The sequence below is a fragment of the Grampus griseus genome (assembly GCF_964374135.1).
Source record: "Grampus griseus genome assembly, chromosome: 17".
NCBI classification, from domain to species: domain Eukaryota; kingdom Metazoa; phylum Chordata; class Mammalia; order Artiodactyla; family Delphinidae; genus Grampus; species Grampus griseus.
Window position 1 is genome coordinate 18,083,770 of NC_139011.1, and position 16,316 is coordinate 18,100,085.

Genomic DNA, 16,316 nt, shown 5'->3' on the forward strand with positions numbered 1-16,316 from the left:
GTTTCAACAGTTCTTTGCCTGAAATTACTGTCTGTAAGCACATGGCGGTCTAATTATGCAGATACTAGCTGTTCAGATCTGCCGGGTTAAACCCTGTATTATACATATGACAGTGCCTTAAAAGGCATTTGTTGAAATGCCAGTTTATTAGTTCAGCCTTACAAAATCCAGCTCTCTTATGTTATAGGCAAATAGCCTCTTAATTGGATGTTTTCTCCCAGTACATGAAAACGTTGGCTTAAATACACAGACACACACAGACACAGACACACACAGACACAGACACACACACACACTCATCCAGTTAATTTTTTTAAAAGTGCGAGAAACAGTATTGCTTCATGGTTAAAGGTAAGGACTCTGGAGCCAGGCTGCCTCGATTTGACTCATGTGTCTGCCACTTTCCTGCACTCTAACTTGAGTTTATGAGTTTCTCTCTCTCTCTCTCTATTGCACAGTCTTTAGTAAAATGGGAATGATTGCAATGTCTGTATCCTAGGGTTGTTGTGAGGTTCAAGTGAGTTAGTACACAACAAACACTTATCAGAGTTCATGAAACCTAGTTCTTATGTTTTTTACTGATTGCTCCAATACATTTATTTGTGGTTATATCTTATAAAATCTAGTTGTGTTAAGCTGGCACGGTTAGGGATATCTCGCTGTGGCAAAAGCTAAGAATTGTCCCCTAATGTCTATTCTCTTTTTCTTCCACAGTAATAGCCTCCCCTCACACCAACTTTTAGCCAGGTTGGCATAGAATTGTCCAGAGTTAAGAGTAAATTTCTTTTCCATGTAGAAGTGGCCATGTGACTAAATTCTGGCTGATGGGTTGTAAGTAGATAGTGTGTCAGCTTCTGAAAAATGACCCTGAAGGAAGGGTAGTGTGTCTTTGACTTTTTCCTTCTACCTCACGATGGGAATTTGGTCACGATGGGAATTTGGTCACGATGGCTGGAACCCAAGCAGCCCTCTTGGGTCATTAGATGGCAGGTTAGCAATGTAGAGCAGGAAAGGAGCAGAAGCCTGAGGACCTAAAAACTTCAGGGAGCAGAGTTGCCCTAACAGCCCTTTTCTTTCACACTAGACTTTTGGTAAAAGCAAACCTCTATATTATTTAATACACTGTAATTTGGGGCACCTATTGCTGTCAGATCTAGTCTGAGGTAACATCTTACCCTCCCTGAATTAGACCACATTCATTATTTTGATTGCAATGTGTAGAAGTTTCAGGACACTAAGGCACAAAGAACCACGGAAAGTTTTCACACACTCTTAATTTCCTATTAGAGGCACTGCTTTACAGCACCCAGAGGTGGCTGCAGTGCTTTTACTGTCTGAATGAGGGGACTTAGCCTCAGGCCTCAGTTGGTGATTGGAGAGGGCACCGCTTGACAGTAGAATTATGCTCATAACTGATGGCCAAATCTTGTAGAAACTACTTGTAATATCCCTCAGAAGGGATAGTCTGACAATTTTATTGCTTCCCTTGGGCCAGAAATTGTGAGCCTCTGGACAAATCCAAGACAATTTTCTTTTGCTCTCGTTGCTATACCCAAGAACAAGTTTCTCCACTTCCTATAAATATCAAAAAGAAGCAGGCCTCCTAAACAAAGGAACTTTAAGCAGGATTGTGGTGGTGTTGCTAGTTCTTCCTCAGGATAGATATGGAAATTGTTCAGTGATCTTAGTGTATCTTGCTTAGGAGCAATGATGATAATCTCTTAGTCTCCTTTATTTCCTTGAAATTGAATCTTATTTTCTGGCGGTGCCAGAGATCTCAAGACTCATTTAGGGATTTTGCTGAGCCATCTTCCCAACACTGGTGAAAAGGAGAGATGACATCTAAAGCTCTCAGAGGAAACATAGGTTCTAAGGAAGAGTGTCTGATTTCATACTTGGTACATCATGAAGAGTAATGATAAATGTTCTTCTTTATCCCCCTTCCAAACTGAGGTCCAATTTTCCTTTCCTATGGAATTGTGATAGAAATTATAAATCAGAGTACATTATATAAAAGAAGGACTGTTATTCTTACCTCTACTTTTAAAAGTCCTAGCTGCCCTTTAAGGCCAAGTTCAAATGCCACCTACTCCATGAAGCATCCCTAGATTCTCACCTCCACAATGCTCACCCCCTACTCCAGCCAGAAGGATAATAATACAATCAAAGTAGAATCTTCAGTCTCAGCTGATACTTGAATTTCCCATATATCAATAAGTATAAGTCTACAATATACAAAGCTAAGCAGAGTTCTAGCTTCTGCAAAAGCATTTTAGAGATGGAAATTCAGTACCTTCAAAAGAGAATTTATTTATTCCAGTTTTTAGACAGCTTAATTCTGTCCCACTAAATTTTCTACATTTGTTTATAGGTATGTCTGTGCTCCTCTTTAAATACACTGCCCAGAAATAAACAATATTCCTTGAAATACACTGTCCATGAATCACCTTTCTTCTTCTGTTACTGCAACCTGTGCTAACAGGTTTGCAGCAACCATGGAGCTGTTTTCTCCCAGTTGCACTTATATTCAGTGAAAATTCTGAAATCTTCTTTTTAAATATGTGTTGGTGCTAAATGACATCTCCTCTGTCTTAAATTCATGTGGCTGGTTTTGATACTTAGTTTGGGTCCTCCAATATATAGATCCATATTGCATGCATGTGGGTATGTTTGGTCTGCTTATTAAAGTGTTGCAAACCTAACCTGTCACTCAAGCCCCTAGATCCATTTGTCTGATGAATTCTTCCAAGGTCCTTTATTCTTATTATAGCTCATTCTGCTTTATGCCACAGTTTATGTACTTGTTTTATGCGACTGTCTTAGGTGGGGTTCCCTAGAAGCAGAGACTCTGTCTGGGGAATCGGGCAGCAGCTCTATAGTCTCCCAGGTTTGACGGCTTCTGATGGTCCAAGAGCAGTTTTCCAGAGCAGGAGAGTAGCTAAGAATTGTTCTCAGCCAACACACAGCAGCTAGGATATAGGTGCCCTAGCTGCCGAAAAGGATCTGCCGGGACACCAACAGCACCCACTACAGTCAGCCATGATTTTGTAACTCTTAAGTATGGAAGCCACGTATTGTTTATTCCTGCAGTCTCCATGAACCTGAGTCCAAGTCTTCCACAGGGAAGGCACTAGTTTGTGGAATTGAATCACCAGAGATCTGGAGGAAGTGCCCCCTGGTTTGCACCCATTCCAATCCACTGCCATTTGTAATAACAAATACCTCTAAGGGACTTACCATGTAAGTGACAGAGAGAAGGATATGGAAGCTTATATTGCATATTCCAAGAATCCAGTTTCCCTGTCCACTTGAAAGGACCAAATGCTTAAATTTAGAATTGGCAAATACCACCTTAGTAAGCATATCAAAGAGCAGAATTTTAGTCTGCTCCATTCAGCTTTTAAACGATTTTGTTTCTTTAAATTTTATAAAGTAATATATGCATATGGCTAAACATGAGAATGGTATAAAAGAGTAAGAAATGAATAGTAAAGGTCTATTTTTCCATCGTCTTGACTTGCAGTTCCACTCCTAGAGCTAACTACCGTTAACATTTTCTTGGATTTCTATCCAGAAATAGTTGTAGCTATACGAGGATAAATATCTATGATTTTATACACAAAATGAGTACAGTATATGCACTGTTCTCTAAAGTTTTTTTAGACTGTTAATAGATCTTAGAGGTTTTTCTACATCAACGCCTCTATAGCTATCTCATTTTTTTTTAATGAATGTATAAACGTCTTACAATTTATTTAACCTGTCCTCTTTCTTTTTAGTGGACATTTAGGTTGTTTCTAGTTTTTGGCTTATACAAGTAATATTTTTGCCATCACAGATTTTTACCATTACAAAATAAGTGTTCTTCTATGTATTTCTTTGCATATATGTTCTTTTTTAAAAATTTTTTTAAATTTTATTTATTTATTTTTGGCTGTGTTGGGTCTTCGTTGCTGTGCACAGGCTTTTCTCTATTTGCAGCAAGCAGGGGCTACTCTTCATCACGGTGCGCAGGCTTCTCATTGCGGTGGCGGAGCATGGCCTCTAGATGCATGGGCTTCAGTAGTTGTGTCATGCGGGCTCAGTAGTTGTGTCATGCGGGCTCAGTAGTTGTGGCTTGAGGGCTCTAGAGCACAGACTTGGTAGTTGTGGCGCACGGGCGTAGCTGCTGTGTGGCACGTGGGATCTTCCCAGACCGGGGATCGAACCTGTGTCCCCTGCATTGGCAGGCGATTCTTAACCACTAAGCCACCAGGGAAGTCCCTGCATATATGTTCTTAATACTATTAAATTGAAAAGCCTATCCCTGAGTCTCAACAGAATAATGGAGACGTGGATAGTTAATGTGGCCACCAGATTCCCTACATCTATACTGAATAACTGTGTGTCTTTTAGCCTAAGATATGCTTTCTCACTCTCTGCCCATTTGTTTTTCAGCCTCTTTCCCAGAATGCACCTCATAATCAGAAAAGATAGAAATTGTCATAATTGAAAAAAGCTGAGAGTAATTCTCAAGTTCAGGTTATCCTTATGGCAAGTTCTAAAAACCACGTCGGTACATAATTTAAGGAATAGAAATTCTGAATCTTGTTCAGATTTTAAGAGTCTCTGTTTAAGAGCTTATCTAATACAAGTTTCAAAAATGCCATCAGACTTTCCAGAAATTCAGCCCTGATGTACTGAAAAGTGCTTACTGTTGTCTTTTTGCTTGCAGTGAAGTATATGCGGGAAGCCACACCCTACGTGAAGAAAGGCTCCCCAGTATCCGAGATCGGGTGGGAAACGCCTCCGCCAGAATCCCCTCGGTTAGGCGGCGGGTCCTCAGATCCTCTGTCATCGCAGTCCTTCTCCTTCCATAGAGACCGGAAAAGCATCCCTCTCAAGATGTGCTTCGTCACTCGGAGCATGGCCTTGGCTGACCCTGAGAACAGGTAAGGATGGCTAACGCCCTCCTCCGTATCTCACTGCTCTTTGGCCTCTGCGGTTGAAAGAGAGCTTTTATCAGGTTGTACTTGTGTCTGGAAACACTGGACGGTTTCCAAAGAATAGCCTGAAAGGACCACGATGCAGGAATGTATATGTCAAGCTAGGCCTCCCTCTCTTTCTTCCTCCATCCTTCTTTTTCTTCCTTTTATCCTCATGAAGAATCTGTATACTAAGCTCTGGTTCTGGAAAGAGTTGAATCAGTGGAGTCAGGATCTTATGTGTCTTCCCTGGGTCTGCCTCTGCCAGTATATGGAACTTTGGGCAAGTCTCTCGGAGCACTGAACCTCAGTTTTGTCGTATGTAAAATGGAAATAGTTGAAATCAATGCCTCGTTGAGTTGTGAAGATTCAATGAGGAAATCCATGTGAACTGCTAAGCCCAGGAAAACCTTCCATGAATATAAGCTATATAATACTATGTATTATTCCTATTGGTTTTTTTTTTTTGGCTACACCATGCAGCATATGGGATCTTAGTTCCCTTACCAGAGCTCGAACCCCTGCCCCCTGCATTGGAAGCACAGAGTCTTAACCACTGGACCACCAGGGAGGTCCCCAGTACTATGTATTGTTGATGTTAGGTAACAATAAGCAACTAGACCTCTCTGGGCCTCGGTGTTCTCAACTGTGTACTTGGAGGGTTTGATGAGAGCATCCTTAACACTTTTCGGCTCTGAAGCTCTCTTTATCCTCAAGAGAGAAAAAGGAGTGGCCTCCATCCAAGCCTGGAGTGCTATTTCCCAAAGCCTATACATGACATCTTTGCCACAGGATAGATATATAACCCAATCCATGGCAATTAGAAGGAATCCAGGCAAGATGAGCCAGTATTTGGGGTCCCTATTCCCCCAAAAGTTTTCCTTTATCTCTGCTGACAGAAAACATACATCTGGAAGGAAAATAAAAGACATGTAGAGAAGAGAGAGAGAAATTGAGCCAGAGAAGGGGGAATCGTGGTGACCTTTGCATCCTCATTCAAATGCTAGAAAAAGAAACAGCTCTACTGGCCCTTATTTACAAATGAGTGGGACAGCTGCAACCCCACCCCAACCCAACAAGGAAGTATTTGGCTGGGTTCCGAGCTGCTGATGGGGAAAACCCAAAGGAAATAAGAGCAGGGAGAAAGTTGCCTCCTTGGCTCACAGCTGAGTGCTTTTTTTGTTCTCTTCCCTTTAAACTTATGCTAAGGAAGCTGCTAGCCCTTCTGACCCCAGTCAGCTGCAGGGTCTACCCTGCTCCCCGCCCGTCAGTTCTATCTGCATAGGGATCAGAGATCAGCCATTGTATGAGCGAGCCAGGGGGTATTAGCAAAAGATGAATCTGAGAAGGCAGATTGGGAAGGAGGCAGAATTCTTAGATGGTCCATTCCCACCCGTTCTCTGTTTTGCTTCCCCTCCCCCCAAAACGTATGATACAACTGGTCTTTAATGTCATGCCTATAGAATGGGTGACAGTGTCAGTTTACCATTCCCAGAAAAATACAGAGACTAGAAAACTCGGAATATTGTAGAAGTGGTTAATACATTAGGGAGAGAGTTTGAGTAGATGATTTCTAGGGTTCCTTTCAACGGTGGACTTACATGCTATCATATTTCTCCCAATCATTTAATTACATTGTAAAGAATATTTGGGGAGATATCAGGCCTTAGTTCAAATATTGGAAGCTTCATTTTGTCAAGCCAGTAGAGAGGATGCATTTTAAAAAATTTTATAGTATTGAAGTATCGTTGATTTACAATGTTGTGTTAATTTCTGCTACACAGCAAAGTGATTCAGTTATACATATATATACATTCTTTTCCATATTCTTTTCCGTTATGGTTTATCACAAGATATTGAATATAGTTCCCATTTTTAAACTTTTATATCGGTGCTCTTCAAGTTGACCATTGATAAGTGTATGTAGGGCCTCCTAGGTGGTAAGGGAAAGCCTGTCCTGCTGGGGTGTGAGAACCAGTAGGGCAAGACTGAAAAAGAGAATCCAGCTAAGCCAGAGGGTCCAGGAGGGGATTTTGGTCCAAACAGATACAAAACTGCTGACAGTAAATTAACCTTTCACAATGTGCCCGTGTATCAAATCACCATGATGTGAACTTTAAATATCTTACAATTTTGTCCGTTATACCTCATTAAAACTGAAAAAGACCCCAAAAGACTAGGGGTTTAATTGAGTCTTGACCCTGGTTGAATAAAAGAAGAAAAGAAAAAAGAAACGTATTTTAGGGAACTCCAGTCACATGCCGGGCAGAGTATAATGTACCAGTCAGAAATATGGACTCTGCAAAATTCAACTCTGTGCTGAGTATGAGACACACCTAAGACAAAGTGATTTTAAAAGGCCAAAAATATAGGCTGGGCAGATTATATAAGGCAAATGCAAACTAACAGCAAAAACAGAAAGCATCAGTTTTGATCTTGATATGTGACAGGGTAAAGTGCAGACTGAAAAGCACAGAACAAGACAAAGAAGAACTGGTTTATGTTAAAGGCCAGAGTTCACAAGGAACAGAATTCAGCAGTTACGCATGCACATCAGGTGACAGAGCAGCAACCTTTACAGCAAAATATGCAGAAAATGCAAGAAGAAATAGAAGCATACTAAAATTAGGTAGTTCAATACTACTCTCAATCCAAGACAAGGCAATTGGACAAAAGATAAAGATACAGAAGACCCAAATGACATAATTAAGGGATGTCTGGACACATCACAGTCTTTGTACCCTGATAATAAAGAATACACTTTTTTTTTTTTCTAATCCACATAGAACATTCACAAATTAACCATAGATTGTCACAAAAAAATGCAGTAAGTTCCATAAGGTAGAAGTAATACAAACAACATCCTCTGATGATTGTGGAATAAAACTAGAAAATCAATAACTAAACCAAAGCACAGAAAGCCTTTCTTCATGGAGTTTCAAAAGCTCTCTCTGAAATAAATAACTCTTGGGTCAAAAGGGAAATAGAAACTGAAAGTGTACCATTTTTAAAAATAATGAAAATTATGCAAATATTAAATATAAAAGGGAAAGAAGTTGAAAGGGAGAGTGTTGCCTCTGCTGTCAGCTAGATCTACGGTGGAATCTTAGCCCCACCACTTATGTGTGACTTTAAGCAAGTATCTCATTTAATCCCGATAACAACCCTAGCTCATAAGTACTCTAATCTCTATTTTATGGACAACGAAACTTCGTTCAGAAACAAGAGTTGAAGCCAACGGGAAATCTGAGATTCAGACCCAGGCCTGGCTGGCACCAAGCTCAGTTTCTTAAACATGACACCCCATTGCTTCTGATTTTAGCGCCTGGCAGAACAGCTCACCTGAACTGTAAGCACCATGGCCAGGAATTAACAGTCTCCTGGATGCTAAAACCTTAGCATCTTGGGGCTAATCCCCTCGGTTGGTGACACACAGCTACTCATAGTTTGCATTAAAAGCTCTAATGTTCGGGCTTCCCTGTTGGTGCAGTGGTTGAGAGTCCCCCTGCCGATGCAAGGGACACGGGTTCACGCCCAGGTCCAGGAGGATCCCACATGCCGTGGAGCGGCTGGGCCCGTGAGCCATGACCGCTGAGCCTGTGCTTCCGGAGCCTGTGCTCCACAACGGGAGAGGCCACTGCAGTGAGAGGCCCGCGTACAGCAAAAAAAAAAAAAAAAAAAAGCTCTAATGTTCAATTTCTCAAATTGAAACAGCCATAGAACAGCAGGTAGCATTGCTGCTCTTTGTGTAAAAAAGGTCACCCAGCAGGCACTGAATACACAAGAATATGTCACTGCTAGTGTTGGTTGTCAATGATTACAATAGTTCTTTTGCCACCTTGTAAATATCTCCTGTGTTTCACAGTCAGCTCTTTGCCATCATGGCCACTGCCCTAGTCCAGGCCCAGACTATCCCAAGTCCTCTGGACTATTGGGACATATTTTCTACTGGATGCTTCCAAGGTTCTAGTTTACCCCTCCCCCATCCCCTAGCATCTACCCTACTCTCAGCTAGTTAAGGGAGTGTGAAACACTCAAAATTTATCCATTTGGTCAACGTGGCTTCGGTCACCTTCACTAATCATGAAACTCCTCAGTATTGCATAAAATCCCCATGAGATTTTGGATCTTTCCTAACTGTCCAGCGCCTCTGCATCTCATCCATTATGCTCCAGGAACCCTTCAACAATTTCTGCACACCCTACACTTGCCACCCTGACAGCTTCCTAGTCACCCTTTAAGCCTCAACACAGGGGTAGCACAGGTCCTGCTAAACATTGTATATAGATCCATTCATGATAGCATCCTTTATAATGACTTGTGATTTTTTTTTCCTAACATGATTACCCAATTCTTAAAGCCAGAGGACCCTTGAGGTCTGGGATTCCCCATGCTTTTACTTTGATATCCCAGCTTTCTAAAATTTATTATGAAGAGAGGTAAGCAGCAAGTGATAGAGTAAATGGAGGGAAATAGTAACAGTAGGTACACCTGGGTATTCATATATTCTTGGCACAATTGCTAATTTTCCAAGTTTTCTGTAAATTTGAAATTATTTCCAAATAAAAAATTAAAGAAAAATCCACACACTGCCAAAAATAAGAATCCCAGCTTTCTAGAACATTGCTTGATATAAAGCAGGCATTCAAAAATATACGATGTTAATAAATGATAAATGGCATATTTATCTGCCCAGTTTTGCTATTCTTACCTTTTCAAAAACTTCTTTTTAAAAAAATCTTCTACTAAATATTCTTGCAAATAAAAGAAAAAGCACGGTTCTATCCTGCCACGCTCAGCAAATTTAAACCAAGACAATTCATTAACCAAGCCCGTTGAAAGCAGATGGACCAATGCAGTGGGTGGTTTACAAAGCTTTGTTCATGACTCTGTGTACTAGTAACAGATCCCACTGTAGATCTTCATGGTTAAATTACAGAGCACACAATCTTTCTTGAAAAACAGTGCACATCTCTAGTTACAGCACGTAAGTGAAAAGTGCACAGAAAGCGTCATTGTGGTTTCAAGTGGAAAAGCTCCGCTCATCACACCATGATTCAGAGGGATGGGATCTCGTAAATCCTATAGGACCCATGGATTTGTTCCCACAAAGTGCCCTTGGTGATATCCCCATAATCCAGTGCCCAAGCTTCTGCCACAGAGGATCAGAAACCTAATTGGAGGCACAGTGACGTTGGATCCATCTCTAAGGGGTGGACTCATATTAACCAAGCAAACTAGGGTTCACTTGTAACGGGCAGAGCAGTTGTCAAACAGATGTAAACACCTGCATGGGAGGATCTGTGTGTCCCTGTTAGGGGCAGGCCGTATTAGAAGACAAATGTAAATAATAAGCAGAATACCAGAACTCCAAGTAACAAAAACACCGTGGATTTTCAAGGCAGCCTAAGCAATGCATTCTCTCCATGTAGGCCAGCTATGTGAGAAATTAGATTGTCACCAAGGTTATCAGTACAAGATATGCCAATCGACCATAAGAAGTATATTTTCCATGAGGAAGCTGGAAGCTGTCCTTTCCTACATCAGAAGAGCTTTGCCACGTGGCCGTTATGTTAATTTCTGCTCTACTCAGACTCCCATCTCCTTTGGTCTGTATGTAAATGGCCCGGGGTTCCCCCAAGTGGCTCTCCACTGTCCCCTTAATTTCACATGATCTTATACCTGATGGGGATCAGAACAGTGGACTGAAGTTTTGCTGATCAAGTTATATCATTTTCCAGCCCTGGCTCCCTGAATTTGCTCCAGTATCCCCTGGTTCAGAGTTTCAGGTGATCCCAAATACTTCAGTTATACATTTATAAACAGATGGTCTTTTAGTGACCCCCAGCGGAACAGTAATCATTTTACTGGTTTCACCTTATTTTCTCCTTTTCCCACTGTCTGGGGACACATTATTGTCGTCCCCCGCCCCCCATATCTTATGTAGAATTCTAAACTATACTCTTTAAACTTAGAATACTAGTGAAAAATCCTCTCCTGTAGTACATCCAGAAAGAAGATTCATGAGGTGCTTATAACCACCTTGTTTCCACAGTAAGTTCTTGCGTATGAAAAGTGTTTCTCCTGTTAAGAGGCTCACAAAACATGTATTTTCTTGGTTCGGTTTTCTTCACTCTTGGTTGGACACATCATGGTGGCCTCATAACTGAGAATACCACCAGCAGATCATGATTGATGTTACATTTTGGAAACAAAGGAAAAATGAAAAATCAATTATATTGGTGCTGTAGTAAGTGGACACAGTTTAAATATCTAAAACAGAGGCCCAGATTAACTAATACCAATGAATAAAACTCTAGATTGAAGTTAGAAAATGTGAGTTTGAATCCCAATTCTGTTACTTATTCCCTTTAACTTGAGACAGATTATCTAATCTCTCTGATTCCCAGGTTCATCTATAAAATGTGCTTTAAAATACTGACCACATACGATTGTTGTGATGATTAGATGACTTAATGTAGATATCCTCTAATTCCTGGCAGCATAACCGTGGCATAAATGCAGCTTTCGATCAAAATATCCTTATTCCTGCGTGCAAGAGGGGTGGGGGGAGTTTTTTCCAGCAGAGAAGTTTCCAGGTGATCTCCCCAAGCTGTTGAGCAGAGGCTGTTTTGTAAGACATTCTTTCACAGAGGGGTTTAGCCTTTTGAGACGTCTGGCTCTCTGCAGAAACTTCAGTTCCAGTTTCCCAACTCCTGGGCTCACGAAGCCTTAGCTGTCATTTATGTATCAAGACGGTCCTCAGCCCCCCACCACTACCTGATGCACTCTCTGACACCACCCCACTCCACCCCATTTCATCAGGGATGCCTCATGGTCAGACTGAATATTCACCCTCCTGGTTTTCAGTGCCCTTGTACCCTTTTTTTTATACCTCGGAGTTTCCTTTTCGTTCTTGCAAGCTCAGTATTACATTAAAACATAAAGAAGCAAACTTTTCTTATTATATCTTATCCAGCATATCTAGGTGTTCATAGCAGAAGCGTTTCTGAATCTGTGTAGACCACCATTGTGCTGGAACGGGAAGCCTCCTCTCATGACTGCAGACTTGCTTGTAATTGGCCATGTGTATCATGAACAAAAGTCAATATTCTATTTTTTCAACTTATTTAGAAAAACAAGTTAAACTTTACCATCATGTTGAAAACTAAAAACAAACAATTTGAATATTAACCTTTGGATGATCTACCACTTTCATTTGAAAATGTGGGCTTCCCTCTACCACCAAGAGCACAATTTTGGTCATGCTTATTCATCTGTCTATACCTGTCCGTTTATCTATCTATCTATCTATCTATCTATCCATCTCTGTATCCATCTACTTATTTATCATCTTCATCAATCACATATCTATCTATATCTATCTATCTGTCTAGCCATCTCTCTATCCATCTACTTATTTATCATCTTTATCAATCACATTATCTATCTATCTATCTATCTATCTTTCTTTCTACCTATCTTGCTCTCTGTTCTTGTCTCTTACTCAGACAAGCCCAGTGAACTATTTTGTTACTGTAGGAAGAATATACATAAAACAAGAGATGGCCTTGATGTTTGTTTCAACTGTGCCCACATTCTGCATTTGGGAAATATAGGAAATGGAATATATACTATTATTTCAACAATTTGTTTAAAGATAATGGGAAGGGGAAATTCAGGGAGATTGGGCTGAATTAGTCAGAAATCTGACATAGGAAATAAAGTCCTAATCAGTTGTATTGTTTTTAAGTGTACATAGTGAGACAAAGGAGGCATGCCTCACAGCATTCATAAAACAGACCTAAGAAAATAGGTAAGATGCTCCCTTTTTAAAGTTATTTTAAATGAAAGTTTAAATTTTATCAAAAAACAATAAAGGCAGATAGTTTAAAAATCAAATAAATCTAAAAGATTTGTTTTACAAAAAAAGCAATGGATTCTTACCATTAATCTGCAGCCCATTTGTAAACCAATCCAGAGACTCATGTCTGAGATCTGGGAAATTTCCTCATTATTATTTATTTGATAAAATTCTCCTCTGTTTTCTTTGTTCTTTCTCTCTGCCTCCCGTGTTGGAAGGATATTGGACCTCCTAGATTGATTTTCTAAGTCTGTTTCTTTCTCTATTTCCACCATATTTTTTTACTTTATTTTTTGACCATTCTCATGAATATATCTTGTTTAAATTTCAACTATTATATTTTAGCTCTTTTTGTTCTCTGAATGTTCTTTTTTAAGAGAATTTTGTTCTTGTTTTATGGATCCCATATTTTCTCTTACTTCTTGTAGACTATTAATTAGTTTTGTTTATTTTTCATTGTGCTCTTTGTTTCTCCAGTTACCTTATTTCTGCTTGTTTCGATTTCATATTCCTTGCTGGAGGTTTTCCTCAAATGGCTGGTGACCCATTGCTATCTGTTCATTTTTTACATGGAGAGACTAAGAAGCCTGTTGGAACCTATGTGTGTGAGGAGTGGGGCTTAATCATTGTTGAGAATTCATGCACAGTTGCTGCCTGCTGAGTCAGCCATCCTAAGAGGCCCCTTCTGATTCTGCAAATGTTGGTGTTTGGAAGTTTGAGTTACTTAGGGGAGAACCATCTAGTCTTTCTGTGGGTGTGGGTGGTGGGAAGAGTGGAGAACCTCCCTCTGCCAGCTTTCTCACTGTCCCACCACTCAGCTTGCAGACCTCACACAGGACCCTTGTTTTGAGCCCTGCATCATCCCCAGTCCTCTCTCTGGAGGTTCCAAGCCGCTGCAGGTTTGCAGATCCAAGGGGCTCACACTTCACTGAAATCTGTCTTCAGCCCTTCAAATTGTAAATTCCTTGCCTCTTAGTAAGGAATTAAGAGGAATTCCTTGCCTCTGACTCTGTAGTCAGTTACCTGGTTCCACTGCCGTCGGTCCTTCACACATGCATTGAACTCTTGCCTCTCTTATTTTCTTGTGGGTTTTATACCTATTTTACTGTCTTTTTCCTGGAATCTTTTAAGGGAGGGGAGATGAACATGGGTGGCCAAGCCACTATGTTTTTCCCAGTGAGAACCCTTACACGATTTGCATCTCTGTATACAACAGGGTGCACCAAAGGTTCATTTTAATGAGCTTAAAAAACATTTTCATAGCCTTGTTATTTTTAAGAAAATCAGTTTCCTCCATAGATACACTTCAGGACTGTATTCATCCTAATTATCATCCATTTTTAACCAGTGGGAGATGAATTAGTAAGGCTTCCCTGGCAATGGTAAGCAAGTTACAAAAGGGAATTCCAACTATCCTTAGTTAGCCTTGAGAAAAAGAGTTGAGGAGAAGACTTGCCAAGCATGGTTCTGTGATTTCATCAATACACCAGTAAAATGAGTTCATTTTAGTCCATTCCTGTGCCTCTAAACACCATTCCAGGAAAATCTCAGTTTCCCCTCTTCTAAGCGCACTTTGGGACATTGAACTTGACCATCTGGGTGCTGAGAGATTTTTGCTAATGTTGACTCTCAATATTTAGGTCTTGATCCTTTGCTCTTGATTCATTAATTGAACTCCATTTGGTTTGCAAAAAGCTGCCCCAGGATTTCCAGCTGAGATAATGAAGCTTCTGAAAATAACTCCAATGCTCTCATGCAGGCGTTCTCTATTCAAGCAGGCATCACCTACCGGGCAATGGGGACAAGGGGGAGAGAGGGAGGTTCACAGAGCAGTCCCTGCCCTTCGGTCCTTTGACGCATGCGTGGAATTTTATTCTCCTTAGTAGAGGATGGGTTTGGGGCACAAAGAGCTGCAGACACATTTAGAACAACACCCACTTGGATATACAGAGCCTGTGACTGTTGAGAGATACTCTGTTTCTAAATAATAGGAATTTTGACATTGCCAGTCCTTCAAACCAGGTTGAGATTTCCTTCCTTCTCTTAATTTCAACTTTTAAATAGATAGTTTTGATCATTCTTTGCTAGATGTTGAAGCGGCAGCAGTGACAGAGTTCTTGCCCTGACACAGCTTACTGTCAGGTGGGAAATAGGTACAAGCATGCCGGCAATTACAAAACAATACTACGGAAGGGTGACGAGAGAAGTGAAGGATGCTGTAGAAGCTGTCTCACGGGACAACTACCTAATCCAAAGTTCTGGTTTTGGAGGGGGTGGGTGCAGGCAATAAGGGGTGATTGTCGGAGGCGGTGATGTCTATGCTGAGACTTGAATCATAAAATAGAAGTTAGTCAGGCCAAAGGTCACTGCAGGGAGGCAGAGAAGGGATTCTTGGCAAAGGAAATAGTATGAGTCTAGGCACCAAGGCAAGAAAAGACATAGTTCTGATAAAGAACTGGAAGAAATCGGTCTTTTTGGAGCAGTCGATGAGAAGACTGTGTCAAGAGTCTGGAAGGGGGCTTCCCTGGTGGCCCAGTGGTTAAGACTCTGCGCTCCCAATGCAGGGGGCCTGGGTTCGATCCCTGGTCGGGGAACTAGATCCCGCGTGCATGCCACAACTAAGAGTTAACGTGCTGCAACTAAAGATCCCGCGTGCCACAACTGAGACCCAGAGCAGCCAAAAAAAAAAAGAGTCTGGAAAGGTTGTCACAATCTGAGCTAAGCCATTTTATGGTTAGACTTCATCCTGGGAGGGTCTGGAGCAGTGGAACAACAGGACAGAGATCCCTCGGGCCTCACGGTGAAGCAGGGGCTGGAAGTGGAAGGCAAGACTGGAGGCTGGGGGAGCGGTGAGATGGCTCTCGCAGAAATGGAGGTGAGAAATAATCCCAGCTTCTACCAGAGTAGGACAGAGGCACTAAGGAAAAGTTGGACGAATTTGAGAGATTTTAAGAAAGAGAATCTGCAGGAGTTCATGATAAAATGGACTTGGAGGGATGAGGGGAAAGAAGCTGCCCAGAACTAATCCATGGAAGCAGAGCCACACACCTGGCCACTGTTTCCTAGACGATTACACTGGCCCTGAGTGAACGGGACTGAGGACACGTATGTTTTGGTACAGGATTGGGGGTAGGTAGAGGCTTAGAACAAGTTTAGGCCTTTGGAGATACTGCCTCCATTGAGAGTGTGAGTATGACATCTTTGGACGGTTTTATGTCCCTACCTGGATTCACAAGCATCCTGAGGACCAGTAGCATGGCTTGGCTTTCTTTCGCATTTGCCACATTTCTTAGAAGACCACATAGAAATCACTCGCTAAATATAGAAAGACAACTGCAGTGATTCCACTCAGGGTCCTGGCAGGTGTCTGTCTTGAAGGGTTAACTGAAGAGCTTTTAATGAAGGGACTGTTTATGGAAGAGTGGGCTGGGTTAAAGGAACCAACACGGATGGAGAGGCGCCCAGCATTTAGCAACAGCAGGAAGCTA

General features: G+C 41.3%; 1 protein-coding gene across 1 annotated transcript in view; it reads left to right on the plus strand.

Moving 5' to 3' along the window:
- Positions 1 to 16,316, plus strand: part of SNTB1 (syntrophin beta 1) — a gene marked incomplete at its 5' end in the record, with an annotated part of 233,915 nt that overhangs the window by 93,299 nt on the left and 124,300 nt on the right. The window contains one exon of the mRNA XM_082674468.1: positions 4,715 to 4,931. Coding sequence (XP_082530594.1) covers positions 4,715 to 4,931 — 217 coding nt within the window. The remainder of the gene's footprint in view (positions 1 to 4,714; positions 4,932 to 16,316) is intronic.